Genomic DNA, 27,068 nt, shown 5'->3' with positions numbered 1-27,068 from the left:
TCTTTATTTTTGAGCAGAGAGAGGGGACAGCAAAGCGAACTAATTGTGCTAACCAAGAAATCGGCTAGTAGTTTTTTTTTCCTTTTCAACCTTGCCATGTCGTGTCTTCTGGATAAAGTTCATGCAGGTATCTTTACTAATATTATTATCGTTAATTAATGGGATTGTACATATCTATATTTGCTCTTTCCTTGAAGTAGTGTAAAATGAAATTGAGTTCTAGCTAGTTTACTCAATAGATCTGCTGCTATGGTGCAAAGTACAAAGTGACCAGTAAGAGTATTTGCCGATACTACGTACTAAATCATTATAGACTTATAGGGTATTGTCTGACCTTGAATTTATGCCGTTTTGTTTCCTTTCGCTCAAATCAGAGTTAAACAATTTCTCCATTCCGTATGGCCTGCTTTTGTTTGTTGTAACTTGTTTTCTTAGAATTAAACTTCAATGCTGCATTCACAATCAGTTACCTGAACTTTTAAAGTTGTCTCATCTTGATCTAAATCTTCCACGGGACAGCACTTCATCCAACGTGGCACGCCACGGTGGCCACAGCTGCATGGCCCACGCATGTTTTATGCAAAAAAGAACACCGTGGGATTCCTCATATCCTCGTCCCTTTACCATCTCCGCTCCGTTCTCGTCCCTGACCGCCGGCAACGACAATGGCGGAACCCTAGGCTAGCACATCCATCGGTCCAAAAGGTATCTTAGTTCCCGGACTTCTTCCTGGGTGGGTAATCTATGAGGATATTATTACCTTATTTTAGTTAAGTATCTTAGTTCTTCACAGGGGGGGTTCATCTCTGAATTTTGCTTCCAAAAAGCAGGCCTAAAATACCTCGCGGAACCCTGGGTTAATTAGCAGGGGACCGCGGTGAGGCGTCGCGGCTGTTTTGGCGTGCCCGGCCGATCTATGGAGCGGGGCTGTGTTGCCTTCCTGCGGTGGTTGATTGAATGACGTGGATCGCTGGGTCCTTTATTTGACGCCCAGGGCGACATTCTCCGGATAAGATTTCGTCGAGTAAACTTCAAGACAGCCCGGTCCTTTGCAGTTGCAGCTAGCTTGATCCGACGGCAAAATTCCAAACACGTCTCCCACACACGCAGTCCAGCTGACCTCTGCATTACACGCTTCCTAATCACCCGGTTGCTGGAGGTCCGGCAGCAAACCAAAGCAGCACCACAGCTAATTAACCCACCCGAGCCGGCGGCAAACCAAAGCAGCACCACAGCTAATTAACCCACCCGAGCCCGAACGCTGTCGATAGACAGGCATCGCGCGGTCAGATACAGTCAGATCCGTGTGACAACGGGCCAGTTACGCGCGCCCACCGCTGCGCTGAGTCACTTCCAGCGCATGCATATGCATACTGCACGAACCGACGCACCGGCGGCGGATGAGCGAGTAATGTGACGCGGAACCATACATGGCGGTGATCTGATCTCGCCACCATTTCATTCCAAGAGAAAGCAAGCGACAAACGCGGCTCGGGTGACGGGTGCGTATGTCCAGAGCCCGACCCAAGTTGCAGCAGGTCCTCCGACGAGACCCATTTTTGGAGTCTTGCTCCCACTGCCCAGAAGCCTGGCTTGCGGCTTGCCCTACGTACGTACCCCTAGCATGGCATGTGTAATCTCTACCCTCCACGCGATCGTGATCGACGAGATAATCTAGAAAACCCACACGCGAATCGATCGATCCCCGCCAGGCCAGCTGCCGGCTGCTTGTCCCGGACCTGCACTTGCAGCTCCACGAGACCACGACGCGTCCTGGTCCTAGAGGTATCGTTTATTTCGTCAGACTCAGACATGTGTGGCAGGTCGGTCGCCTCGCCATATTCCTTCTGCCGGAGGCAGGGCATTCGTTCGTCAAACAAAACCCGGTGCACGGTCGATCACACCTCCCATCCAGAAGATATTTTTGAACACATGTGACTACCTGTGGAGATGTGTGGTAGATCTGTTCTGGTCGGTTGGACAAGGTGAACTCGTTGCATGACTCATTCCCTCGAACAAAAATAAACAAACAGAGCTTTTACATAATCCCTACACCTAAAAAGACTCTAAAGTAATCATCTACCGGTAATACCAAATACATCCCGACTCCAGTTCGGCTCCCCTTCCTTAGTAGCTGTTATACTATACATATCTATTACACGTAAAAAATAACTAACGTTATCAACTAATCGTTCGCTCTACCTGCCGTAATCCATCGGGGCCTGCGGAGTCTGTGTCGGGTGCAGTGCATCCACGGAGTCCGAGTCAGGTCTATAAACGGAAGCCCTAGGCTCACGTGCCACCTCGCCGTTTGTTTAATCCAAAAAACACACGTACAAGCTAAAGGAAAAAGGACATATGAGCTCACCAGTTTAATTCAAAAACACGTATACGACCAGTTTAATTTTGAAGCACGTAATCTGAAAAAATTAAAGCTACTCCTTGCTGTCTGATCGTCGGCGAACAGCACTAGCTTTCATCAACTACACCGTTTCATCCCGCATGTCTATCTGTTAACTCGAATTTGCTAATTTTAATATTTTGCTAAATATGTTTATCTTTGATAATGATTCTTTTTCAATATGATGGTCTCCACACTATTACGGGTTAGTCGAATGAAAAATAATAATTCTCACGCATCAGTGAGAGAAAAGACTAACACCACCAATACTGGTAAAAAACAAAACATCCTTTGACTATATTTTATACGGGCATTTATCCAGTAAATCAGAAATTTTTCACATGTCGAAGACGGGCCGAAACAGCAGTCAGACTGAAGAATTTGTGGCCCAGTACCATAATTCACTCAGGCCATCTGTATCTGGTGCCCGCCACGCCCACGGGCCAGCCAAGCCAGCACACATCTCCTCCCGAACCTGCTGAAGTTTTACCGCCATACAGCACAGCCGCGCAGAGCCGCCGAGCCAATCAGGCAGAGCAAAATGGCCGGAACCGCCGCGTCCCCCACACCACTTCTCTCTCCCCATCTCCGGACGTTACGTTTGGCGGCGCCACGTTCTCCCGTGGCCCACAAGCCGGTGACACAGGAGGCCGGGTGGCGTACTGCGTCCCTCGTGTCCCCACGGGCCCACCCCGCCTCCTTCCGAGGTCCGAGCAGCGAGCAGTGAGCAGGCCGCGCCTCTGGCCGCCTTGTCGCGACGCGCGATCCCATCCCTAATCCCTTCCCATCCGTCGCGGGCGCGCGGCTCCAATCCTGTCGCGTGGCCATTAAAAGCCTTCCCCCTGCTCCGCTCGTCTCTTCCGGAACCGTCCCTCGCTCGTCATCTCTTCGCCTCCGCTACGCAATTCCGATCCACGCTGCGGGGCGCGGGCTAGTTGTGACGACCGCCGAAACTCGTGTGAGAGAGAGGCGGGGAGGCGGGCGGCGATCGGAGATGGCTCAGGAGAAGCCCCGGAAGGAGGAGAAGGAGGAGGAGTTGATGCTGGAGGATGGAGGCATCGAGGAGAGCCAGCGCCGCAGCTTCGAGGACTGCGGCGACTCCGAGGAGGACCGCGGGGAGGACGATGACGACGATGACGAGGAGCGGGACCGGGACGGCGACGCCGTCGGTTCGCCGCGCTCCTTCCAGTCCCAAAAGTGGCCGCAGAGCTACAGGTGCGTGCGCTGTTGCCATTCCTTGCTCGAACGCCGCTTACGTACGCGGCTTTTTTTTATTACTATTCTGTTGATTAACAGAGTAATCAATTATTATCAGCAATCTGTTCTGTTTACTATTTTTTATTAGTATTTATTACCGGTAAACTACTGTAGTAGTCCTCTGCGTAGCGAGCGGCTCCGGTGATGGAGATGGACTGATGGCGGCGGCGGGGTCGCTTCGTTGATTCCCCTGTTTTTAGTACTCCCTTTATCTAAAAAAATACAATTCCAAAATTTAAACAACTTAAAAAATTAAGATTTAAATAAATTAATTAAAAATTACATCAGCATTGTATCTTTAAATATTTTTTTACAAAAAATATATACCATAATTAGCCAATCATACTTATTTGGTAATTCCTCCCGTCCTACAAAGAATATAATTCTAGATCAGTATTCAGTCAAACTATCTTGGATTTTAACTAAATTTATGTAAAAAATATCAATACATGTCATACGAAATAAATATTATACGACTCGTTATGGAATAATTTTCATTTAATTCAACGCCTGAAACTAGAACTTTATGCTTTCTAAAGCGAAGATAGTATCCTATATATTAGTATTTTTATATATTTATTTAGTCAAATTTAAAATTATTTAACTCGTCAAAAAAGTGAGAATTATATTTTTTTATATTTTTTTCTCGAACACACAGGAGAGTACATTTCATTGTATTAACAGGTAGAAAAACGGTCACTGGAAAATACAGATTCCGTATCTAGGTTAGTTTTCTAGAGACACAAATGCCCTAAAAGTAAGAAAAAACACCCTCCACACGAAGAAGAAAACTTATTGAAGCAACTGGACCAGCGTCTTTGCACGCAGGAGAGTATGTTGATTAGTGGGCCTGGTTGAATCGTCAATTTCGTGATTGGGACGGGATGTGGAATGGACGGCTGGTTCGGCCGTAGATTGAACACTCACACGTGTCTTGTTGGTATTTTTCCTGAGGTTCCTTTTCACGTCTAATCGGAATGCACTAGAATGCACACTTGGGAGCGGGAGGTGCTCTGAACGCTGCAAGTTCTGAAAATTGAGGCGTCGCGCCGATAAGCATGATGACCACAGGTTCATGCATTGTTTGTGCTACCATTGTTGACATATTACACATGTATTTTGTCATGAGTTTTATCTTTTATGCAGTGGACTGGAGTTTAGTCCCTGTTATTCTAAAAGAGGACACGTGACATGGCCCAGAGGGGATGTAAAAGACATATTTGGCTTCTCTTGGCATCTGAAAACAGATGATGCATGTATCGTCCTGTAACTTATATTTTTTAAATGAAGAACTGATCCTGCTATTACCAAATCAATCGTTTTAGATTTATTGGTCGAGGTTGTGTTCATGCTAGTTGATGCACCAAGAACTTGAGACATTGCACGATTTCTGTATCTGTTGGCATCTAGTGGTGATCATACTTAATGAATGAACTCCAGCCGTTATGCTACAAGATTATTCGTGGATCAATATGTACAGTACAGATAATGTGATCATGATATTCTTTGTTTTTCAGGGAAACAACTGACACCTACACAATCGCCGCATCACCGAGCTTCGGTTACTTGGGCCCTTCTACAAGCAAATACTCACTCCTCGATCTTGGTCGTAGTGGTCTGGGCTCTGACCTGAAGTTGCCTCTAGTATCGGACAAGGCTGATGGAAAGCAAGATTCTGTTAAAAACTTGCCGAAAACCCATAGTTCAATAAGAGATGAGAGAGTCTCATTTCAGTCGCAACACACGGGAGAAATCTACATTAGTCAAGGGTGCAGTGTGACACAAACAGTCTTCAATGGTACCATCATTTGAATACAAAAGTGTTCAACTTACTTGCTATATTGAACATGTTTGATACATATTTCTTTTCGTTAATTGGCAGGGATTAATGTACTTGCTGGTGTTGGCCTTCTTTCCACCCCATTTACAATTCATGAAGCTGGATGGACTGGCCTTGCAGTTCTAGTATGTTTTGCGATTGTTTGCTGTTATACTGGAATTCTTCTGAAACATTGTTTTGAGAGCAAAGATGGTATCTCAAGTTATCCAGACATTGGGGAGGCTGCATTTGGAAGAATTGGCCGTCTGTTGATATCTGTAAGTTTTGGTATCTTTAGAAGCATTTGGAATAGTATGTAGAGATGCCTGTGCACCTACCAAAGTTACATGTCACAATGCGTAGTACAAGCAACTATTGATCTTTGTTCCCCATACACGCTTTCATTGCATGGGCTACTGTCTACTGTTGTATTGATTGTCAACGATCAGCACCTAACCTTGATCACTTCCGTATCTGAATGTTTGCAGTTTGGCAAAAATAGACACCTACTCAAACTATTTACTCTTTTTTTTTTCCTTTTTTGAAATGATGACACCTGTTCATAGTGCATATCACATGAATGAATCTAAGATTTTACACTCAACCATTCGCACCTCAAGGCTAGAAAAATTCGCATCCCTCTTTGTTTTTGTTTCATGCATGAGATTTTTTTCTAAACTTTTTTATTTGTAGGAAAGAAAAACTAACTGATGATTATTTTTCGTGCAGATTATTTTGTATACTGAGCTATATGTAAGTACCTTCCATTTAGTTTGTCGTTTAGTGTTTTTTAGAGACCTAACACAGGACTAAGTTTTCCTTTTATCATGTTATTTATTGGGTGCAGACATATTGTGTGGAATTCATTATCTTGGAGGGTGATAACCTCACATCAATTTTTCCTAAAGCTGGTTTTGATTGGCTTGGGATTCATGTTGATGGGAAGCATTTTTTCGGAGTGTTAACTGCTATTTTAGTCTTGCCAACAGTATGGCTGCGAGATCTTCGAGTGCTCTCATACCTTTCAGGTCTGACTGTTGATAGTTTGTTTATTTTTGCACAGTATTATTAGTAATATTAAAATAAGGATCAAATGACTTCGCATGGTTTTAACTAATTATGCATGCAGCGGGTGGTGTGATTGCAACTCTTCTCGTATTCCTGTCTGTTGGTTTAGTCGGTGCTACTGATGGTATAGGCTTCCATTCAACTGGGAAGGCTGTAAACTGGAGTGGCATGCCCTTTGCCATTGGTATTTATGGATTTTGCTACTCTGGGCATTCAGTATTTCCAAATATCTATCAGTCAATGTCCGATCGCTCTAAGTTCTCTAAAGCACTGTTCATATGGTATGTTTGGCCTGATTCCTGTTTCAGTTTACCTTGTTACTGAATAATAATGATTTTTTTCTCAAGGTGTGATGGTATTTTGCAGTTTTGCAATTTGCACAGCAATATATGGCTCTTTTGCTGTCCTTGGCTTTCTCATGTTTGGAGAGAACACTTTATCACAAATCACTTTAAACCTTCCAAAGCATTTGGTAGCCTCAAAAGTTGCACTATGGACCACGGTAACAACTGCATCCAGACCTAAGTTTACTTTCTCAAATTCCAGAAATCTTTTCTTTATATTAACTTTTTAAAAGAATTTTCTTAACTCTTTCCTTTATATTACTCAGTAATGTTTTTGTATGTTTTCAGGTGATCAACCCTTTCACCAAGTATCCTTATCATCAAACCTCAAAATTTCAGTTTTCTAGGATAACATTTTGAGTTTAATTGTTCTAAATCTTTGTGGAATTACTTTATCCTTAATTACAACCAGATATGCCTTGTTGTTAAACCCATTAGCTCGAAGTTTAGAAGAGTTGCGTCCTGAAGGTTTTTTGAACGAAACATCATGCTCTATTATACTGAGGACTGCCCTTGTTGCATCAACTGTATGCATTGCGTTTCTTCTGCCGTTCTTTGGTAAGCATGCACCCATTTACTGAGTTGTGCATCCCACATCACTCTTTACTTGTGTTTATCCTGAAAATTTCAGTATATTGTATCGCATTAATGTATACAAACTTTTTACAAGTACAGTACAAACTAAACCAGATTTTGCTTTCTTCTACATAATATAAATTCAACTTAAGCAACTTTAAACTCTATATACTTCAAGTGGCATCTCAGTTTACTGTCTTGACTGAACCCCTGCATTTCTGAACTATCTGCTTCCTGTTTCAGGTCTTGTGATGGCTCTCATTGGATCTCTTCTTAGTATACTTGTGGTAAGTCATCTCTTTTTTCATTTAATTTAACTTGTTATCACTGTACTGAGCTGTGTTGTGAGACTACGTACGAAGTGGCAAACTTGTCGAGATAAAGGTTGCTATGCTGGAATTATAAGAACAGTATTGGCACTTTTCTTCATATGTAAATTTCCTAACTTGCATATACTTAGTACTTGTGAATATATGAACCGTTTGATGGCATTTTTAATGCAAGAGAAATAATAGCATTGTTTGGTTTCTTTTCCTGATGTATCATGCATCGTTTGATTATTACAGTTAACAGCCTCGTACAAAGCTGTCAGACAGAACTCTCTGATATACCATGCATTGTTATTTCATTTGTCGCCAAAGAAATTGGCATGGATGATAGATTAATCGTATTTTATTATACAATGTGATTGGGTGTATATTTTCCATAATTACAGGCAGTCATAATGCCAGCCTTGTGCTTCCTGAAGATCGCACAGAATAAAGCAACTTGTTCACAGGTAAATGACCGTCAAATTGCAGTTGTCACAAAATGAATTTCCGTCTCCGCATATCGGGCTCTCAACTGGAGATCTCTGATGATACTGCCTGGTGGAAGTATTCTTACGGTGGTAATGTTGCAAACTTGGTCGCTGATATGGTTGCTTCGCAATCTCCAATTTCAGGTAATCGCAAGCATCGGTATCATTATATTGGGGGTCATCAGTGCTGCCCTGGGGACGTACTCATCCGTGAAAAGGATTGCAGAAAACTACTAAGCTCTTCGACAATTGCTGTCTGCAGAATCTAATGGTCAAGTTTTATGTACGATAAAAGTTTTGCTAGAACTACCGAGTTTCCTGCAGATTATTATTAATAGTCTACTACAGTAAAAAAACTGAATATCACTTGCAATAATGTAATCATTGCCCCCCTTTTAGCTGCGTCTCTATCATTTCGTTGTACCGTAGCAAGTTCCTGTGCTGCCGATTGTGCCTGTAAGATTCTGCTTTTTACAATTGAGGTATCTACACATAAACTTTATCTGGGCTTTTGGAGTCGATGAATCAGCTTTGAAAGTTTGAAGATACCATTCCTCCGGTGTTCCCTCGTAGGTGGGCTGGGTTGGGCCTTATTATGGTTATATGCCTCTTCTAGCCTGGAAGGGAAGGCCTGTTTTGTTATTTGCTGGATTAGGATTGATTGCTAGCATACTGGGCCCTTCTGTTCTATGGCCTAAGAGGATAGCACTTTTTTTTTGAGATTAAGAGGATAGCACATTTCCTTTTGCATACGTCTACTTTGCAGCCCCTTTATATGGTGTTGGAGAATCTTTTTTTTGTGATGATTCGTTGCATGCAAGCACTCAAATGATTAAAAAGGCGCCTCGTGCTTTTATTAAGTGGATATAGGAAAGCAGTGCTGCTCCTAAAGTCTTAAAGAGAGCTGTAGCACAAACTTGAAACACTGCCAATATTCGTTCGCACTGCAGCAAGAATGAGCGAACGTGTTGGCAGTGGAAAGCAGTGGATTGATGTTTCAAAAAATAAAGAAAGCAGGGGATTGTTAAGCTTGACGATTCCCACACTCGCAAAAGAGAACGGAGTGGAGTGGAGGGGTTGCTTTGCGGAACTTTTCACACAACCGGAGTTTGCCCCTTTATGGGGCTCCAACTTTCCATTGGCACCTCACATTTGTTTTTGTTCTTAAGGAATCCGAATTGCTCTCTCTCTCTCTCTCTCTCTCTCTCTCTCTCTCTCTCCTTTGATAGTCTGATCCCTGTAGCAAGAAAGAGAGAGAGGGGGGAAAGATTAAAGAGGAGTTCGTGTGTGTTGCCTTTATGCAAAGACGGGCATCTTTGCAGAGTGCATCCCACTTCGCATTTCCATCTTAAAAGACAAGAGCTCTTTTGCTCATGACTTTTAGTAGTGCAATCTTTCTGCCCTCAAAAGTGGCTAATCCTTTCTCTTCCTTTCATTGGTGTCTCAAACTCCCTGGCCTTTTCTCCTTTCTCGCCCAAAAAGGGCATGGCCATGCCATCTTTTTTGCTACACCCCTCACCATCCATGTTGTGGGACCAGGGGAGCATCATCCATCCTCTTTGGTCGTTTGTCAAGACTCAAATACCTATACCTTCCCTCCCTCCCCAGGTGCCTGCCTTCACACACACACACGCGGCTCCTTCCTTCACATTTTATTCCAGCGCAGCGCAGCGAAAGGTAGAGAGACAGAGAGATGAGGCCCTCAATGGGCAATCAATTATAAAGCTTGCCAGCTTTACTGGTAGCCATGCATGCAATTTTCAATCCATCTGCCTGAGCTGGAGTGTTTCCCTTCATTCCTCCATTCCCCATCTCTCCATCTCCTCCAATGGTTAAAACGTACTCCTGCCTGCCTGCCTGCCTGCATCTCTACTCTATATACTATAATTTAATGATTTTTATATACATAAAAAAAGCTAGCACTTACTGCCTGGTTAAAGGCTTGATAGAGCTAATCATGGTGGTTAAAAGGCGGAAACTTTATTTAGGTGTGTTTTGTGGGTGGGTGCGTGGACTATGATGGCCCGATGCGATTTGCGCGCGCTTTTACTTTGCACCAACTTTGTTTCTTGAAGCTAAGGATTGACGCACGGGCAGGCGGCAGGCAGGTCATTATTCCTCATCATGCTCTACTTTGAGTTGCGCAGACAGATGCACGGTAACTTAAGCAACCCAAAAGGGGGGCAGCAGCAGCAGCACAATGCAACGCAACGCAACACGGCCATCTTTTTCTCTCGGTGCCCTCTCTCTTTCTCTCTCTCTCTCTCTCTCACACACACACACATAGCTTTGCTTGCATCCCATGGCATGGCAATGGCATGAAATGAATGGGCATGATTTCACCACCAAAGTGCCGTCCACTGAAAGACTACTACTGAGGGATAGGGAAAAAGGTTACTACGACTACACTTCTTAAAAAGACACATGCATGAACCGCCAGAAAGAATAAAAAGAGGCCTGCCTAGGTAGTGAAATTATGCGTGCATAAACCACGCTACTAGGCCGCTTTAAATTATTGGCGCTTACAGGAATCATGCACGCTCGATTGTGATTCACTTTTTTCACCTTTCCTCAATAATTACGCACGCACAGAGGCCACTGTAGTTTAGTTTCGTCAAAAGAGAAAGAAAAAAGGGAGTGGGATGGAAAAAGGCAAGGGGAAAATTTGAATTATGTGACAAGATAGCTCGCATCATTCCTACCTGAAAGGCGTGATATTGTCGAGTACTCAACTCACTAGGTAGCAGCATACTTGGGCCGAGGCTGATGACGTTAGCCTGAACCTTATGAGCCCAGATCCATGCCAAGCCCAGCCCAGCCCAGCCCAGACCATTCTTTTGAGGAGCCTGAAGACCCACGCACAAAGATGAGTCGTCATCCTTTGGCGAAAAGGAGACCGCGATAAATGAGAAAAGCCAAGTGTCATGGGCAACCTAGCTCATCAGCAGTTTTTCACTGCTGCAGATCGATATCAACACACGCGTGCCTTTAATTTTCAGTTCAGCTATGTGTATCAGTTGTACGTGGGAGAAGAACGAAGATGACCGCGCGCGCGCGCCGGGCCATGCCATCGGACTCATTCCATCATGATGCCGCCGGCCAGCCCCTGCCGGCTGCGAGTGTGTCGACCATTGCATTGCATATGCGTATGATTCGGCGCCGAGAAGGCGGACAAGCAGATAGCGGCTGGATCTCGCCTCAGGCGGCCGACCGGGCCGGGCGGCAGTGGGCCGGGGATCGCCAGATCGGGATCGTACGTCGTCGTGGTGGCCTCCGGAGGGATCGATTGTACAGTACGGCGCTGTGAGCAACAGGGTAGCCCGGCCGGGCGACCGCGCGCGTTCACCTGCTCCGTGCGCGCAAGCGCGTATGCATGCACGCGGCAGCCGCGCCCGGACGGCGGACGCTCCCGGCCCCTTTTTCCACGATGGGCGCCCCCTTTTGCGGCTTGTTGCGCTGCGCCTTGGCCCGGTTGCGCCCGCCCTTATGCTGCGTGCCTCCATGCGGCGAACGAGCGAGCGAGCTCGAACGCGTCGCGCGTGCGTGGCGGCGTCCTCTTGGTTGGCTGGTGACGATCGGTGCCTCCGTGCGACGTGCGTGTGCGTGCATGGATGCATGACAGCGAAACGTACTAACTGCTGTACAAACCCTGCAGGTGTCGTGCTTGTGCATGCACCCATGCATGCATGGCGTGCATGTTTGTTGCTGACCGTACGTACGTCGTCCTCATCGATCTCCGTCGTCGATCAGGATCTACCGATCCACGTCCGTGAGTTTGAATTACATTGGACAGCAGTGAACTCCCCGTCGTCGACTCGTCGATCAATCTTCCCTTATATATCAATCGGCGGCGCCTCTGCATCGTCATATCGACGTTCCGATCCGGCCGGGGCTCTGGCTGGCCACGCACACTCCCCTAGCTAACTTCTTCCTACTCCACCACGCAGCCCTTCTAAGCACTGTGGAGCTAATTATCTTCACCACCAACCGTACCACATGACACAACAGCCTCTACAAATCATGGAGGTGGTGTCGAGGATGTAGGAACTGCCATCGTACACGCCGAGAGACAGGTACGTGAGTTGAAAGCGATATGGAGAGTGTTGGCGAAACTACCTTAAAGGAAACAAGGCCTTGTTCGGTTGATAGTTTCTATTACTGATAAGCTGGTTGATGCTATTTTGTTGTGAGAGAAAAATATTGTACCATGACTGATAAGCAGTTCAAACGAACAGAGCACAAATTGAAGCTTCATGTTCCATTTTGAAATCCCCTATGCTCTGAACAACACTTTTTTTTTGTACTTTTGTTACTTGTCAATTTTCTTTTTCTGTGTTTTTGTTATTTTCCTATTTTGATATGTTTGGTTAATTGAAGGCCCAAGTAATTATGTTATTTTGCAATCCATAAAATAATCTCAAATTGTGTTACTTTGATTATTTTTCTTCTGCATATGCTTTGTTCAAATCCATACAATGTATTCGGTTCGCTATGTATATCATGCTCAGGTAAAATCTTCTTTCTCACACCTGTTTTTTTTTTATTTCCTTTCCCTTTCTTCTTCCTAAATAGCATGTGCGAAAGGAACTAAGATTCGGGTCAAATTCTTCTCTCTCCAATTTTAGTTACTATCAATTAAAACTAAATTTACACTGCACTTGTACTAAAGCTACAATGATTATTTTGGTGTAACTTCTAAGTAGAATTGATGTAACTAAAGATTCATGTGAAAAATCTTTGTCTCCTATGCCTATCCTGGCTCTTCAAGTCCACAAGATTTACAGTCATCACCTAAATCATGTGAATATTTTTATATTTTTCCATTGTTTAGCTTATCTATTTTTTCTCTTAATTTTTTGTTTAAAACATACTTCAGTTTTTGAGTTATTTTGTAATATATAAAGTTGAACAAGTTAAAGTGCAGTATGCTCAAGTGTGCCAAAAAGTTTATCCTATTCACCTTTGTATATGCTCGAGGAAGAAACCTGACAAGCGTGCATGTAAGATCGTATATGAATATTTGCAGCGGCGGATCCAAAGGGGGGGCTGGGGGGGCTCCAGCCCCCCCTAATGGCTTGATTTTAAGCTTAATCACTGTAGCAAAAGCTTGATTTTACCATTAAATCTTCATGCAAATCAACATCTTCATTGTTTTAGCCCCTCCTTATCCCGCATCGTGCATCCACCACTGAATATTTGAGTGTTCAGATGCTGCAAATCACATCAATTTTGAAATCTACCAGTTTTTATGATTTGTTCCTACAACATATAGAGTGACGTCTACTTTTAATTCAACACGTGAGTGGTTAAAACTGCTCAAACCACTCGAGTCTCTATAGACACACTCTTTATTATGAACGAAGTAAACAGGCAAGACCTACTGTTTATTTATTAACGAAGTAAACGGGTTATTCTGCGAACAAAAAGCACTATCAAGAAGGTCTTGGCTCCATGTAGCCAATGGAAACAGTGGCAATTTAATGCCATATATAACATTTGATGGAATTATAGGAAACACAAGGTAAAGTGCACAAAGTTAAAGCATGAATACTACATGATAAGTTGTATCTTCTTCAGTTGCACAATCTCAACAAAAAAACTTTGGACATCTAAGTACCCAATTCCACTTTTACGTACGTTCGCCCAATTCGAATGACGTGAACGATAGACCCAGGTGCACCGGTTACTTTCCTTTCCCGTCCGTTATTTCTTTCTTTTTCCGTGCGATTGGATCCTAGCTGGTGCAAGGAACCCAAACGGGGACTCCATCAGCGTTCCCGCGGCGTATTGCACAGTACTAGAGCCGTTCTAGCTATGGACAAGCAGGTACCTCTATCTTTTTTTATTTATTTTTGAGTCTGTCTATCCAACAACCATCTGTTTTATATAGTTTTAACACATGATTTTTTTGCACCATAGAATTAAGATCCAACAGCCTTCATCCTTCTTCTATCTCCAGCCTTCTTCTACCTCCAGACAATCACAAGATCACAGATCACAAAAAAAAAGGTTCCATGTGTTTTCGTCTCTATTGCTGCGCAGGTCGTAAGCTTCGCTGGTCAGCGTCGAGTCGATGTGGTTGCCGTTGCCAACAGTGTCGTCGACGGTCTCTTGGGAGAGAAGCCGGCCGATCGCAAGGAGCCAGCCGTGACGAGCAACAAGAAAGTCTCTTGTTCCAACAATTAAAACAAAATGGAAAGAGAAGACGGTTGAAAAGAGAGAGGGAGAGAGAAACAAAAAAATCCATGTGTTTTTTTGTGCTAAAATACATGTGTGTTGTATAGCATTTCCGTTATTTTTTTTCTTTTATTGTTTTTTATTTCTACTTTTTTCATTTGTCTTTTTATTTTTAACACATTAACTCATCTATTTTACATGATCGTATATGATTTATGTACTAGTTGTACACGTATAATATGATGTTGTGCACCATGTTTATTTATTTATTTTTCACTATTTTCTCTCTTTTTTCACTTTTTCCCTTCTTCTGATCTAATTAAATCTTATGACCACAAATCCGTAAAAGCTATGATGAGAAGTTGTGGTGATAATCTTGATCTACGTATTTATAAGTTATTTCTTACCTAGTTTCATATTTTTTTCTAATATGTTATGATATTAACTTATACATCTAAGTTCTTGAATATAACTTATATGTGTTTTTTAGTATTCGTTTCATTTTTCTTTCTGTTTAATTTCTTTTTGATGATGTTGGCAAGTTATATAGAATAACTTATGTACATAAGTTGTATAGAATAACATATGTACACAAGTTTTATAGAATAACTTATATACACAAGTTGTGTTTGATAACTTTTATACATAAATCGTGTTTCATAACTTTTATGTTTCAAGTTTTTGCATAAGTTATAAGTTAATTTGTTCCTCTGTGTTTAATAACTTTTATATATAAGTTGTGTTTTATAACTTTTATACATAAGTTATGTTTCATAACTTTTGTATATAAGTTGTGTTTCATAAGTTGGTACACATAAATTGTTGCTAAAAATATTTTTTTTTGAAACATATGCAAGTGGAATCTAGTTTTGTTCGTCTCGTCACGCAGAACACACCGGTGCAAATGGAATTGAAAATGGATACATCATTTAGAAGTTATAGCATTTTGAAATAAATATTTTGTTTTTTTAAGATGACGTCAGTCCTGAACTCCTGATATCACACCCAGGAAAAAGAGCGGGGAGGGAAGTGCAGTGGGCGCATGGACGCTGCAGATGTTTCTCGGCGGAGGGTGCAAAAACAAAAACGGTGGTAATTATTTTTTTTTCCAAAAAAAGAAATTTTAGGATGTCTAAAAATTGATCGCCCATTTTGAACCCTGTGATCGTTGACCCATTAGTCTGCTCGCATCTAAGTATCTTTTGGTCAGATTATTACCATCTAAAGTAGAGACATGGATCCCCGTCGGATTTATTCTGGACGGGATAGAGAGAAGAGATCGGGATGGGGAACCGTTCCACCGTGGAAAATTTCTTTATTGTCATCCCTACATGGGAGGTAATATATGAATAGCTAATAAAATCTATCCAAGAGCGCACTGAGCACTGTAACGTCTTTCACTAAAAATGACGACTGGACGGGATAGAGAGAAGGGATCGGGATGGGGAACCGTTCCACTGCGGAAAATTTCTTTATTGTCATCCCTACATGGGAGGCAATATATGAATAGCTAATAAAATCTATCCGAGAGCGCACTGAGCATTGTAACGTCTTTCACTAAAAATGACGACTAACGAATTTGTTTTAAAAAAAATATAAAGCAGATATGTATCTGTCGGAATGGTTTAACTAGTAGCCAGTGAAATAATTGACTGGAACTGAACATCCGGAGCACAAGCTCCAATCTGCAATCTTGGAAAAGGGCCGAATCTGAATGGTTCCCATGCTTCGCTTTGACGCGCCGGCCCCACTCTGGCAGAAGCACATACCACATGCTAGCACGTTAAAAAATCTCCATCCTGTCCCCGCCTCTTTTTCAGCTGCACGCACGCTTCCTGGCCCAGTGTTCTACTACCTGCAGGCTCAGGCTGCAGTTACCACCACCACTCCACTCCACGACTTGGAGCTCGATCACATCCCAAGCAGACACCAAACTAACCCACGACACCGGCTGACCCAGCACGTACACCTCCCGCCCCGCGCGCGCCCGCCGCTAAACCTATAACACCACCGCTACCGCGACGCGGCATCAGCCGCCCGTCGATAACTAACCGCGCTCAGCGGCGGACGACGAGAGCACAGGCATGAGAGCCTACGCGGCGACCCCGGCCGTGGCCACGCTGCCGTCGGCCGCGCCGCCGCTGACACCCGACGCCGCGGCCGTGCTGTCCCGCGCCGCGGCCGACGCGTCCAGGCGCCGCCACGCGCACACCACGCCGCTCCACGCGGCGGCCGCGCTGCTGTCCGGCCCGGCGCCGCTGCTCCGGGACGCCTGCGCCGCGGGGCTCGCGTCCCCGCACCCGCTCCGCTGCCGCGCGCTCGACCTCTGCTTCTCCGTCGCCCTCGACCGCCTCCCCACGTCCACGGAGCTCCAGCACCACCACGACGGCGGCGCCTTCCACGCGGCGGCAGCGCCGCCGCTCTCCAACGCGCTCGCCGCCGCGCTCAAGCGCGCCTACGCGCACCACCGCCGCATCGGGAGCGGCGGCGTCGAGGCCGACGACCACCGCGTCGGCGTGCCGCACCTCGTGCTCGCCATCCTCGACGACCCGTCCGTGGCGCGCGTCATGCGCGAGGCGTCCTTCTCTAGCACGGCCGTCAAGGCCGCCATGCTCAGATCGCTCTCCGACCCGGCGGCACCCGACGCCGGCGCGTACGTCAGCGCCAGGGTGATGCACCGGCAGGCCTCCCATGGCCGGGAGGAGGAGGTGGCCAAGGTGGTGGAAGTGCTGAAGCGGGGCAAGAAGCGCAACCCGGTGCTCGTCGGCGACACGGTGGACGTGGACGCCGTGGTGCAGGAGGTGGTCACGCTGATACAGAGGCAACGGCTCGGCAACGCGCGCGTCATCTCCTTCCCCAAGGAGTTCGGCGACCCGGTCGACATGGACAGGGCACAGCTCACCGCCAAGATCAAGGAGCTCGGCGAAGCGGTGAGATCCGCATCGAGCAGCGCCGGCGTCGTGGTCAACCTCGGCAACCTGCAGTGGCTCGTCGAGGAAAGATGCGCGGCTCATCAGGGCGAGCAGCAGGAGAAGAGGAGGGACGTGGTGCTCGACACGGCGCGAGCCGCCGTAGACGAGATGGCGCGCGTTCTGAACCTGTCCGGCGAAGGGGAGCACCGCGTGTGGGTGATCGGCACGGCGACGTGTGCCACGTACATGAAATGCCAGGTGTATCACCCGGCGCTGGAGAGCGAGTGGGACCTCCAGGCCGTGCCCATCACGCCCAGGCCTCCACCGCCGCCGCCGCCACCGCTTGGGCTCTCGCCGAGGTTCGCTTCTCCGCCGCAATCACTGCACGCATCGCCGAGCCAGCTGACACAGAACAGTTGCTCACTGAATCCTCCTATGTTTGTTTTCCTGATGATGTGACAGTGTTGGAGCTAACAGGGGCATCCTGAGCAGTTCGGTGGAGGTGTTGTCAACGGCGATGACGTCCCCAATGCAACGGGCGCCGAGCCTTTGCAGCGCCTGCATAGAGGGCTACGAACGCGAGCGCGCCGAGATGGCTTCATCGGAGCGTGCTCCCTGTCCGGCCGAGCAACCGATGTCGCTGTGGCTGCAGATCGGCACGCCGAGCAGCGGACGCCCGACCGACCGCGCGCAGGTCGGTTAGTTGTTGTTGTTGTTGCACGTCGTGTCGCGCACACGTCGTACACGTCTCACAACTCCTGTATGTCGTACGTGGCAACGTACGCTCTGACACGTGGAACTGTCGCTTCTTGTTTCAGGAGAAGGCGCGGGAGGCTGACGAGCTGCGACGCCGGTGGCGCGACCGGTGCGCGCAGCTGCACTCGCATGCCCGCCCGCCGCTGGTCACCTGCTCCGAGTGGAACGGGGCTACCATTCTTGCCAACATGCGGGCGCCGCCGCCGGTGGTACGGCCACCGGTGCAGCCTAGGGGTGCCGTGGACACGGATCTTGCGCTTGGCCTGGCGGCGGAGAGGCCGGCGTGTGAGACGGACGATAAGCTGCTCATGAGACGGCTCACGGAGGCGGTGAGATGGCAACCCGAGGCTGCTGCTGCTGTGGCCAGTACGATCGCGAAGGCCAGGTCCCGCGAAGCCAGGCGGCTCGGCAAGGCCGACGTCGACGCGTGGGTCCTCTTTGCCGGGCCTGACGTGGCCGGGAAGAGGAGCATGGCCGAGGCGCTGTCCAAGTCTGTCTTCGGCACGGGGGCCGTCACCGTGCGCCTCGGCTACCCGCAAGCCGGCGACGACGGCGGCGAGTCCGTCGTGTCGTGCCGCGGCCAGACGGCGCTGGACCGCATGGCGGAGGCGATACGGGCGAACCCGTTCCGCGTCGTCGTGCTGGATGGCGTCGACCACGCCGACAGCGTCGTGCGCGGGTCCATCCTACGTGCGATCGAGTCAGGCCGGCTCTCGGACTCGCACGGCCGCGACGCCGCTCTCGGCACCAACATCTTCGTCGTGATGTCGCAGTGGTCGCCGCCGTTGCCGGATCACCTGAGGAACTCGCAGGAAGCCGAACCCTTTCTTCCTGACCTGCCATGGAACCTGGAGCACGGGATGATCACTGGCGGGAAGAGGTGCAGGCTGGAGCAGCAGCTTGACGGAGACCGGCGCACAAAGGCACGTAAACACTCGGCACGGGAGCCGCTTCCCCTGGACTTGAATCTGTCCATGTCCGATGACCACACCGATGCCGTAGATGACAGCGGCGGCGAGGGATCACGGAACTCGTCCAGTGACCTCACCGTGGAGCACGAGCAGGAGTACGGCCAGCCCGCATCCGCCAGATGCTCAGCGCCACCAACCGTGTCCGAGCTCATCAAAGCTGTGGACGGAGTGGTCGTGTTCAAGCCACCGGTGAACTTGGAGCCACTGATGAAACGGAGCGTCTCCGACTTGGTGGTGCCGGCGGCGAAGTTCGGGGACATCACGGTCGGCGGGTGGTCCGTTCACGTCGACGACGGCTTGCTGGGCAGGCTAGCCGCCGGTGCCGCCCGGGCAGCTGGAGCGACGGCGGCCACGCCCATGGAGGCGTGGACCGGCGAGGTGCTGTGCCCTAGCAGCTTACGGCAGTTCAAACGTAGCTTGAGCACCAACGACGTGGACGGAGCGACGGTGGAAGGCGGCGGACGGAGAAAGGACGGCGAGATGTTCCCGATGATGCCGGTGACGGTCGACGGCAACTGATGAAGCGCCGCACACTCCGACGACCTCCACGTTTTTCCATCTTTATTTGCTGGTCATCAAGATATGATCAAGCACGGTGTACATTAGTTCATTCATGTAAATTTTTCAGAATCATCAGTTTTTTTGTTTTCGGTTGGAGAGGAGTAACAATCATAAACTAGGGACGTGACAAGAGACTAGGTAGCTAGTAGCTCCTTTTTCCCATTTTGCTTTTACGTACTATTTCACGGAGATCATGGATTCAGTTGGCAACAATCTATGATGATTCACACCTGCATGCTGAACAATCGTGTTAACCTATAGAGGATTACGACTGCTGCCTGCACGCAGTTGAACATGAAACTAAGTGCTCCAACCAAAGGATAGTAATACTAGTACATTACTACACTTGCAAGTATAGTACTGGTTATTTCTACCGTTATTTAGCTAATGAAAGCAGGTGAGCTTCATCATGAAGCATACAGCATGGTCAGGATTGACGGTCATCATTATTTAATCATCATAATGCACCACCTCGACATTGTTACGTTACATGGCATGCATGATGCACGAATGGTAACGCGCCTCGGGTATGATGGCTTCATGGGCGCGTTTGGTGCCACTCGAGCTCAGTTGGAGCAGAAGCACTGAAATCACGGCTCCTTCGTACGTGAAAACGGCTTTGGCTCCTGTTCTAGAGGGGAGATGTGCTCCTCCTTCTCCAACTGTTTGGTGCGGCTTCATCCACCCATGTGCCAAAGCGGGTCTCGGAGCTGGAGTGGGAATGTGGGATCGCCGGATCGGAGCCGCACCTAACAGACTCTATATATAGCAATGCTATATCTACTGTCCCATGCACAGTGACACATTGCATTGTAAGTACCAACGACCAGTACTGATATATATATATATATATATATATATATATATATATATATATATATATATATATATATATATATATATATATATATATATATATATATATATATATATAGAACAACTACTCTATAGCTGGCTACAAAATAACCTATTCTGTAGCCACCTTGAGTTACTATAATTACTATGTTAATTTATGAGATTATAGTAACTCCTTACTAAGTGGTTTACTATAACGTTATGGTAAATATCCCTATGTGTTATAGTAACCCAACTATAGTAAATATATATTGACATTATCGTAAATTAGTATATAAAATTATGGTAAATGGAGGTGGCTACAGAATAACTTATTCTGTAGCTGGCTACTGAATAGCCTCTCCCTATATATATATATATATATATATATATATATATATATATATATATATATATATATATATATATATATATAGGGAGAGGCTATTCAGTAGCCGGCTACAAAATAAGTTATTCTGTAGCCACCTCCATTTATTATAATTTTATATACTAATTTACCATAATGTCAATACATATTTACGATAGTTGGGTTACTATAACACATGGGGATATTTACCATAACGTTATATTAAACCACTTAGTAAGGAGTTACTATAATCTCATAAATTAACATAGTAATTATCATAACTCAAAGTGGCTACAGAATAAGTTATTCTGTAGCCAGCTACAGGATAGTAGTTCTATATATATATATATATATATATATATATATATATATATATATATAGCATGCACTGTGTAGTGTAGGTGTAGCACATCCACCATCCATACCAAGCGCAGGGCGCAGGCAAGCAGGCGAGGAAAGTCGAGCGGTCAAAAGCGGGCAGGTTGTTCCGCGTCCGCGGCGCGCGCCTCGGGAGGCCGGCAACGACCCGGAAAGCGGCACGCAGCAGTGCAGCCGCAGCTGCAGTGGCAGTGCCAAGCCGAGTTGCGCGCACGGCACACGCCGAAGGGCACGCGGGGCGCTGGCCGGCCGCGGCCGGGAGCGCGGTCGGCGACGCCCACGCTGCTGCCACTGCCACTGCCACCCGGCCGATGAGCCGAGGAGGCGCCGCCGCTTTATCCATGCCACGCATCGATCCGCCAACCAGCCAAAAGGGGGCCGGCCGGGGCATGAGCATGCATATGACGCGAGAGTTGATGAAAAGCGAAATAAAGCCACCGCAGGCGCACGCGGTAACTAATTCCGCTACGCATGGATCCGATTGGTTTGGGGGCAGTGGCCTCCAAAGATTCACCTTCACCCCCACCTTCTCCGGCCGGCCTCCATGGCTCCATCCCTGTACGGACCCATCGGCAATTGCGTCGCGATATTTTTACTGCGTGATATAGCGTCTTTTCATGGAAGATTATTTCTGCTGCGCGCCCTGGTGTATTTTAATTTGATCGCGGCGTTGGAGGCAGGGATAGATGCTCTGCATGGCATGGATCGGCATCCAGCCCAGTTGTATAATCTGATAATCACATTGTTTAGTGATAAGTCCACCTTGTTTGCTCAGGCAGTATGCCACTTGGGTGATAAACAAGGACTCAAAATGTGCGATTATCGATCATAGTGTGATGATGAACAATTAGCCTATCCTAACACTGATGAGCTAATTACGCGACAAAATCTGTGTTTTTGCTTGTTCTCCATGCATAATGTTAATAACGCTTCTCCTCGATCGACCAGTGTTTTAAATCATGGGCTATAACATTTAGTGACCTGTCTCCTCAAACAAACTAATAATCACCGATTAAATTGAACTATAGCGGCTAAACCGTACACAGGAGCAACTAGCTAGATCCTTCTCAAACAACTATATATCTACAACAACTTTGAGAGCAAGATGCAAAGACACAAATGAATCACTGTAGGGGGAGTTGTTTTTATAAATGCTGTATTTTTTTCCTAATAAATCTTATTTTTGCAACAATTGAGTTCCTAGGACCCTAAACAAATATTAACCCCCCCTGGCGATATAATTAGGCATCCAAGAATTTCTATTTGTAAGAGCTATTTGTAGTATTATCTACAAAATGTAATTGATGCTACTTTACTGAACCTTGTCCTTAAAAAAGGAATAAAAACTTTACTGAATTGCATGTAGCACCGCCCTAACTGGCTAGTCTTTTCGGCGGCAGCTAGTTGTATTTCTTTTATACACCCTTTTGTTCCAAGAAAGAGAGAGAAAGGATTCAAGATCCAAACTACTTCTGCTGCTGTGGGCATTTGAATAATCAATCTTGCCTGTACACAAGCACCAATGCTATCCCCTAGAAATACATGAACAATACTACGCTATCCCATCACGCCGCATGATGCCGCATGCAGTACGTCGTAGGTACATCGTGTGCTGAAATGGAAGGGGATAGAGAGGGAATGATGATTTGTCTCCGTGCTGAAATCCCTTTTGCAGGTAGTAAAAAACAGAGTAGTTAAGCGGCGGTAGCTGACAGAGACAAAATGGCTGCATGTTTAGGGATAAGGGCCAGAGGACAAATGCACACTGTAAGTTTCGTTATAACCACTCTCTGCTACGCAGTCTCTGAAAGGACATGCATTAATATACAAAAGGTCTCAGCTGGCCCATGTGGTATGCGGAAAACAGCATTTTTCTTACATGTCTGCTGGCTACATGGAAACTTTGTGAGACAGACGAAAATACAGTAACGCTCCTTCAATTCATCTACTGACGACTGACGTTACATACATGGATGTTAAGCATATCCATCCATCCTGCAGTTTGTAATGGGAGAAGAATGAACAAGCTGAAATATATGCATGCATATATAGTAGTTCTAGTAGGTAAGTTGATAGTGATAATGGCAGAAGTAATTTATGACTGGAACCCAGTAAATAAAACCACAAGCTTTTATCTTTTTGTAGTAGGTGAAGCTTGCTTGCGACAAGGAGATGGAGCAGAGAGTGGCTAGGTCGACAAGGCCACAGATGGTAGCAACAAAGCGGATCGAGAGCAAGACGCCAAGGACAAAACTGCTGCATGTTTAGGGATAAGGGCCAGAGGACAAATGAGGCGCACGTTAAGCACGTCGTAACTGCCTTTGTGCGTTTGCGGTCTCGCCCACACCGGTGTGTGTGTGTGTGTGTGGGGGGGGGGGGGGGGGGGGGGGGGGGGGGGGAGCTGGGGGCTGCAGATGATAAAGAGCTAAACTATCCCGCAGCTTTAGCAGCTACGAGCCTACAACCCGTTGGAATGGAATCGACGGAGAAAGAAGCTGCTGCTGAATCCGCTCATTCTTTCATTTCTCGTTTCAGACTTTGGCCGCGTGAAAGTCCGCGCCACTGAAGCCACGGCAGCTTTGTGAATTTACCACCCCTCCTCCGCGGTCAGGTACTCCGGTCCTCACCGCTTTCAGCGCCTGCCTGCCATGCCATCGGTAAACAAAACAAACAATTCCACCTGCAAGCCCCATGCCGCCTGTAGACGGTGGTACCAGCACACCATTGCAGCGGCGGCAGAGATGTGCCTACGGCGACAGTGGCAAGAACAAGAAGTGGCCGATCAGCCGATGCATGCAGCCATGCACAGCACGGCAGCTGCTACTCCAGTCTCCTGTCTCCAGTTTGTGTTTGTTGTGTCTAGTGCTTACTGCTTTTAGAGGTTAGCAATTTAGCAAGTTGGGGCATTCAGCTTCGTACGTCCCTGCCCACTCTCAAGAGTCAAGTCTCAACCATAGCTTCTCCGAAATGACGGATTGTACAAAAACAGAACCATGACCATTTTTGGACGAAAAAGAAACTAAAATGATTTGAAATGCTTCGCTGAGCTGTGAAGAGTAGTGGGCCTTGCAACTGATCGCGCCATTTGCAACTATGCAACTGCATGGTCATTCCAAATTGTAGGTCGTTCTGGCTTGTCTCTAGACACAATTTAAATCTAGATACGTAGCAGAAGTTATGTATCCAGAAAAAAAAAACGATTTACAATTTGGAACTGAGGGAGTACTACTTAAAAAAAACGTAAGGACCAAATGCTAGTGAATTGAGAATCTCAAAATTTAAAACATCAAACCTTAATCTAATTAAAACAACTTCACCCTTAGCGAGAATTAGCTAAAATATTAAGGCAAAAAAAAACTAATGAGCATACACACAAGCAAAAGGTCCAAAAGATTTGCCGAATTAAAAGCAAGTCTAGGAGCAACTCAACATTTCAAGTGCACACAAATATAGCAATAAAAGTACATACGAAAAATGAAAGAGTTGGATAAGAGACAACTAGAATTTTCTAGTGAGTAGTTACCACTACCCCTAGTCCATGTTGGAACACCCACCAAGGGTTGAGATCTCTTGAATCACAAAGGCTCAAGATCCACTGGGAGTAACCATTCTCCATTATGGATTGACAGGTATCAAACCAAGCATAAAGTTAAGAGTTTGCCAATAAGATCTCCGTTATAAAGGTCACCTAGTTGTAGACCATCTTGGAGCTGGCGAACTCCAAGAGTAACAAGTTCTCCATTGGGCCATCTTGGCTAACTTTGTTTTGCAATGATAATGACAAAATATTAGTTGCATCGAGGACACTTGGTTTTCAAGGCCCCGTTCCTGAGATATTGGATTTAACTTGGTGTATGTTGCAAGGATATTCGTGAAAACTAAGGACACTTTAGTGCCTATATATGTATATGATCTGGTATTGGGGGCACCGAGTGCTCTAGTGATTAACCTGTTGTTTACTTTACTTACTAGAACTGTGTAGTAGATTGCTTATTTGGCTTGATAATTCCTTAGCTTTGCTCCTAGCTTGTGTAGGGATGCTTTTGGTAGACTAGGCTTGAGTAATGATTATTAGAGTCCCTAATTATCTAACAAGTTTAGTGTGCTCTATAGAAATATTAGTAGACTATTCAAACCTCCTTTAGTCTTTTTTTTTCTCGATCACGTAAAAGATTTGCGCGTCTTTATATTGAAGTAGAGAAAACAGATTGATACAACATGTCTTAGAGGCATCCTAGGGGTCAGAAGAGTTTTACGTGGACGCTCAGACCCTCCATCAACCGATTCTTTTACCAAGTAAATTGGAGTGGCAAGTCAAGGAGTCACACCAAGCCAAGTGAAGGGTTATTTCTCAAAAAGATGGTCCTGTACGTATTACGATTAAAATAGATTAATATAAAGGCTAAAATAAACACGTAATCTGATGAAAATGCAGATCTCGTCCTGTGCCCCTTCTGTTGGCCTTTTTGATCTACACTGCAGCAGTGCAGTAGTAGTGAATAGTGATCATCTTGTTGGTTGTAGGATGGATCGTGTGTTGTGTGTGCTCCCAGTCATAAACGGCAACTCGCCGTGATTATGACTCTGGATTTGTAGCTTTCCCACTTCCATTTATCGAAGCACGTGCTAATGCATGTTTTCTAAAAAAAAAAAAGATCGATATGACTAACACAGTTCGCAGGACCTTTGAAAGCCCAACTATCAGCAGTTGGGCAGTTGGGCTTGGTCTTGGGCCCAACTATCAGCAGCCTAAAAGGCCCAGAGAAAGGAAGAGGGAGCAGAAAACAGAGGAAACGAAAAACCTTACCCGTCCACCACTCTCACAGCGAAGGCCGTATCCTTCCACTGCTATGGCGGCGGCGGCGACGACAACCTCTCCGGCGAGGGCTTCGTGGCGGTCCTGCGACCTCCGCATCGGCAGCAGGAGGCTGCTTCCGTAGTTCCGTGTTGGAGCGAAGCGCTTGTGAAGCCCCACCTCTGAACTCCGTCTTGCGTTATTTTGCAGAATGTTCTTTAGTCGAGCACTCGAGAAGTAATTCAGCGAAATTGGGGCCCTAGTTATGCTTGCTTTCCGCGTGTCTACAGTAGACGTTTAGGGGCAAATTTGGGACCTCGGATTTGATTAATTTGATGTGTGCCTCTTGTATTGATTAGACATGCTTAAGCTCGTCGTTAAGGGTTTGAGTTCTTCCCACAGTCACATCATCACAAATTCACAATAAAGAAATGCAGCATCAGAGACGTACTAGTAGTAGTTTCTAATTTTCTAATTTTCTACCATGGGCCTATCCCTTCCTCCGTGGGCCGAGCCTAGCCTACGCATGTATGGGGGCCCGATATACGAGAAGTAGTTCACGTGTTGCTCAAAAAAAAAAAAACGAGAAGCAGTTCACGTCACGGTGCCTGCAGATGCATGCGCCGATGCGCGCCAAAACGGCACGGTGCAACCTATGATGTACTGTATGAACGTCTGAGCCCCACAGCGCGCGCTCCTCGCAGTCACAGCGCACAGCGGAGATCACGTACGCGCGGCGGCGCGTATCCACGGCGCTCCCGTGTTTGGGACATTGACAATGTATTTCCCTCATGAACAGTGTCGAAGCTAGAGTAAACTAAAGTGTGGTGCAATTGCCTTGTGGGTGCATAGACTTTTGTTATTGAAGGTGCATATATGGTGAAAATCTAGACAAAACCACCGTTTTTACAAATTTTTGGGAGGTGCATTTGCACCCCTATCAATAACCTAGCTTCGCCCCTGCTCATGAACAAGTGGAGCGAAAAGGAAACGAAGATGAAACCTTTCAGTTTCAGACTTCCATCGTCACCCAACTTGTCAATCGAACCCAAT

The 27,068-nt window shown here is 46.3% G+C and overlaps 2 protein-coding genes across 4 annotated transcripts; both read left to right on the top strand.

Annotated features, from left to right (window-relative positions):
* Positions 1–2,917: 2,917 nt before the first annotated feature.
* Positions 2,918–8,769, top strand: LOC136475063 (amino acid transporter AVT1A-like). 2 transcript variants are annotated; one of them, XM_066472615.1, is made up of 13 exons: positions 3,664–4,729; positions 4,805–4,914; positions 5,176–5,456; positions 5,541–5,755; positions 6,207–6,230; positions 6,325–6,505; positions 6,607–6,826; positions 6,912–7,047; positions 7,178–7,197; positions 7,302–7,447; positions 7,709–7,752; positions 8,181–8,243; positions 8,409–8,769. In XM_066472615.1, coding segments are annotated over exons 2-13 (1,425 nt in total). In that variant the 5' UTR covers positions 3,664–4,729; positions 4,805–4,912; the 3' UTR covers positions 8,502–8,769. The 2 variants fall into 2 exon arrangements, with proteins under 2 accessions (XP_066328711.1, XP_066328712.1); XM_066472614.1 differs by lacking the exons at positions 3,664–4,729; positions 4,805–4,914 and adding an exon at positions 2,918–3,616.
* A 7,549-nt stretch (positions 8,770–16,318) lies between these two features.
* LOC136475061 (protein SMAX1-like) lies at positions 16,319–19,853 on the top strand. 2 transcript variants are annotated; one of them, XM_066472613.1, is made up of 3 exons: positions 16,319–17,712; positions 17,831–18,047; positions 18,172–19,853. In XM_066472613.1, exons 1-3 carry the CDS (start codon positions 16,526–16,528, stop codon positions 19,597–19,599), a joined length of 2,832 nt encoding a protein of 943 aa, XP_066328710.1. In that variant the 5' UTR covers positions 16,319–16,525; the 3' UTR covers positions 19,600–19,853. The 2 variants fall into 2 exon arrangements, with proteins under 2 accessions (XP_066328710.1, XP_066328709.1); XM_066472612.1 differs by having other exon boundaries at positions 16,320–17,712; positions 17,816–18,047.
* Positions 19,854–27,068: the final 7,215 nt, after the last annotated feature.

This window comes from Miscanthus floridulus, chromosome 8 (genome assembly GCF_019320115.1).
Source record: "Miscanthus floridulus cultivar M001 chromosome 8, ASM1932011v1, whole genome shotgun sequence".
In the NCBI taxonomy this organism is placed as follows: Eukaryota; Viridiplantae; Streptophyta; class Magnoliopsida; order Poales; family Poaceae; genus Miscanthus; species Miscanthus floridulus.
The sequence above is the reverse complement of the archived record's forward strand: the minus strand, read 5'-3'. Positions and strand labels throughout refer to the sequence as shown.

Bases quoted from the DNA above. Each gene is read 5' to 3' on its own strand.
- LOC136475061 (XM_066472612.1), top strand. From the start codon at position 16,526: ATGAGAGCCTACGCGGCGACCCCGGCCGTGGCCACGCTGCCGTCGGCC. The intron at 17,713-17,815 runs GTTCGCTTCTCC...ATGATGTGACAG, and splicing joins CCGCTTGGGCTCTCGCCGAG to TGTTGGAGCTAACAGGGGCA. The intron at 18,048-18,171 runs GTCGGTTAGTTG...TTCTTGTTTCAG, and splicing joins GCCCGACCGACCGCGCGCAG to GAGAAGGCGCGGGAGGCTGA.
- LOC136475063 (XM_066472614.1), top strand. From the start codon at position 3,396: ATGGCTCAGGAGAAGCCCCGGAAGGAGGAGAAGGAGGAGGAGTTGATG. The intron at 7,198-7,301 runs GTATCCTTATCA...AATTACAACCAG, and splicing joins GTGATCAACCCTTTCACCAA to ATATGCCTTGTTGTTAAACC. The intron at 7,448-7,708 runs GTAAGCATGCAC...TTCCTGTTTCAG, and splicing joins GTTTCTTCTGCCGTTCTTTG to GTCTTGTGATGGCTCTCATT.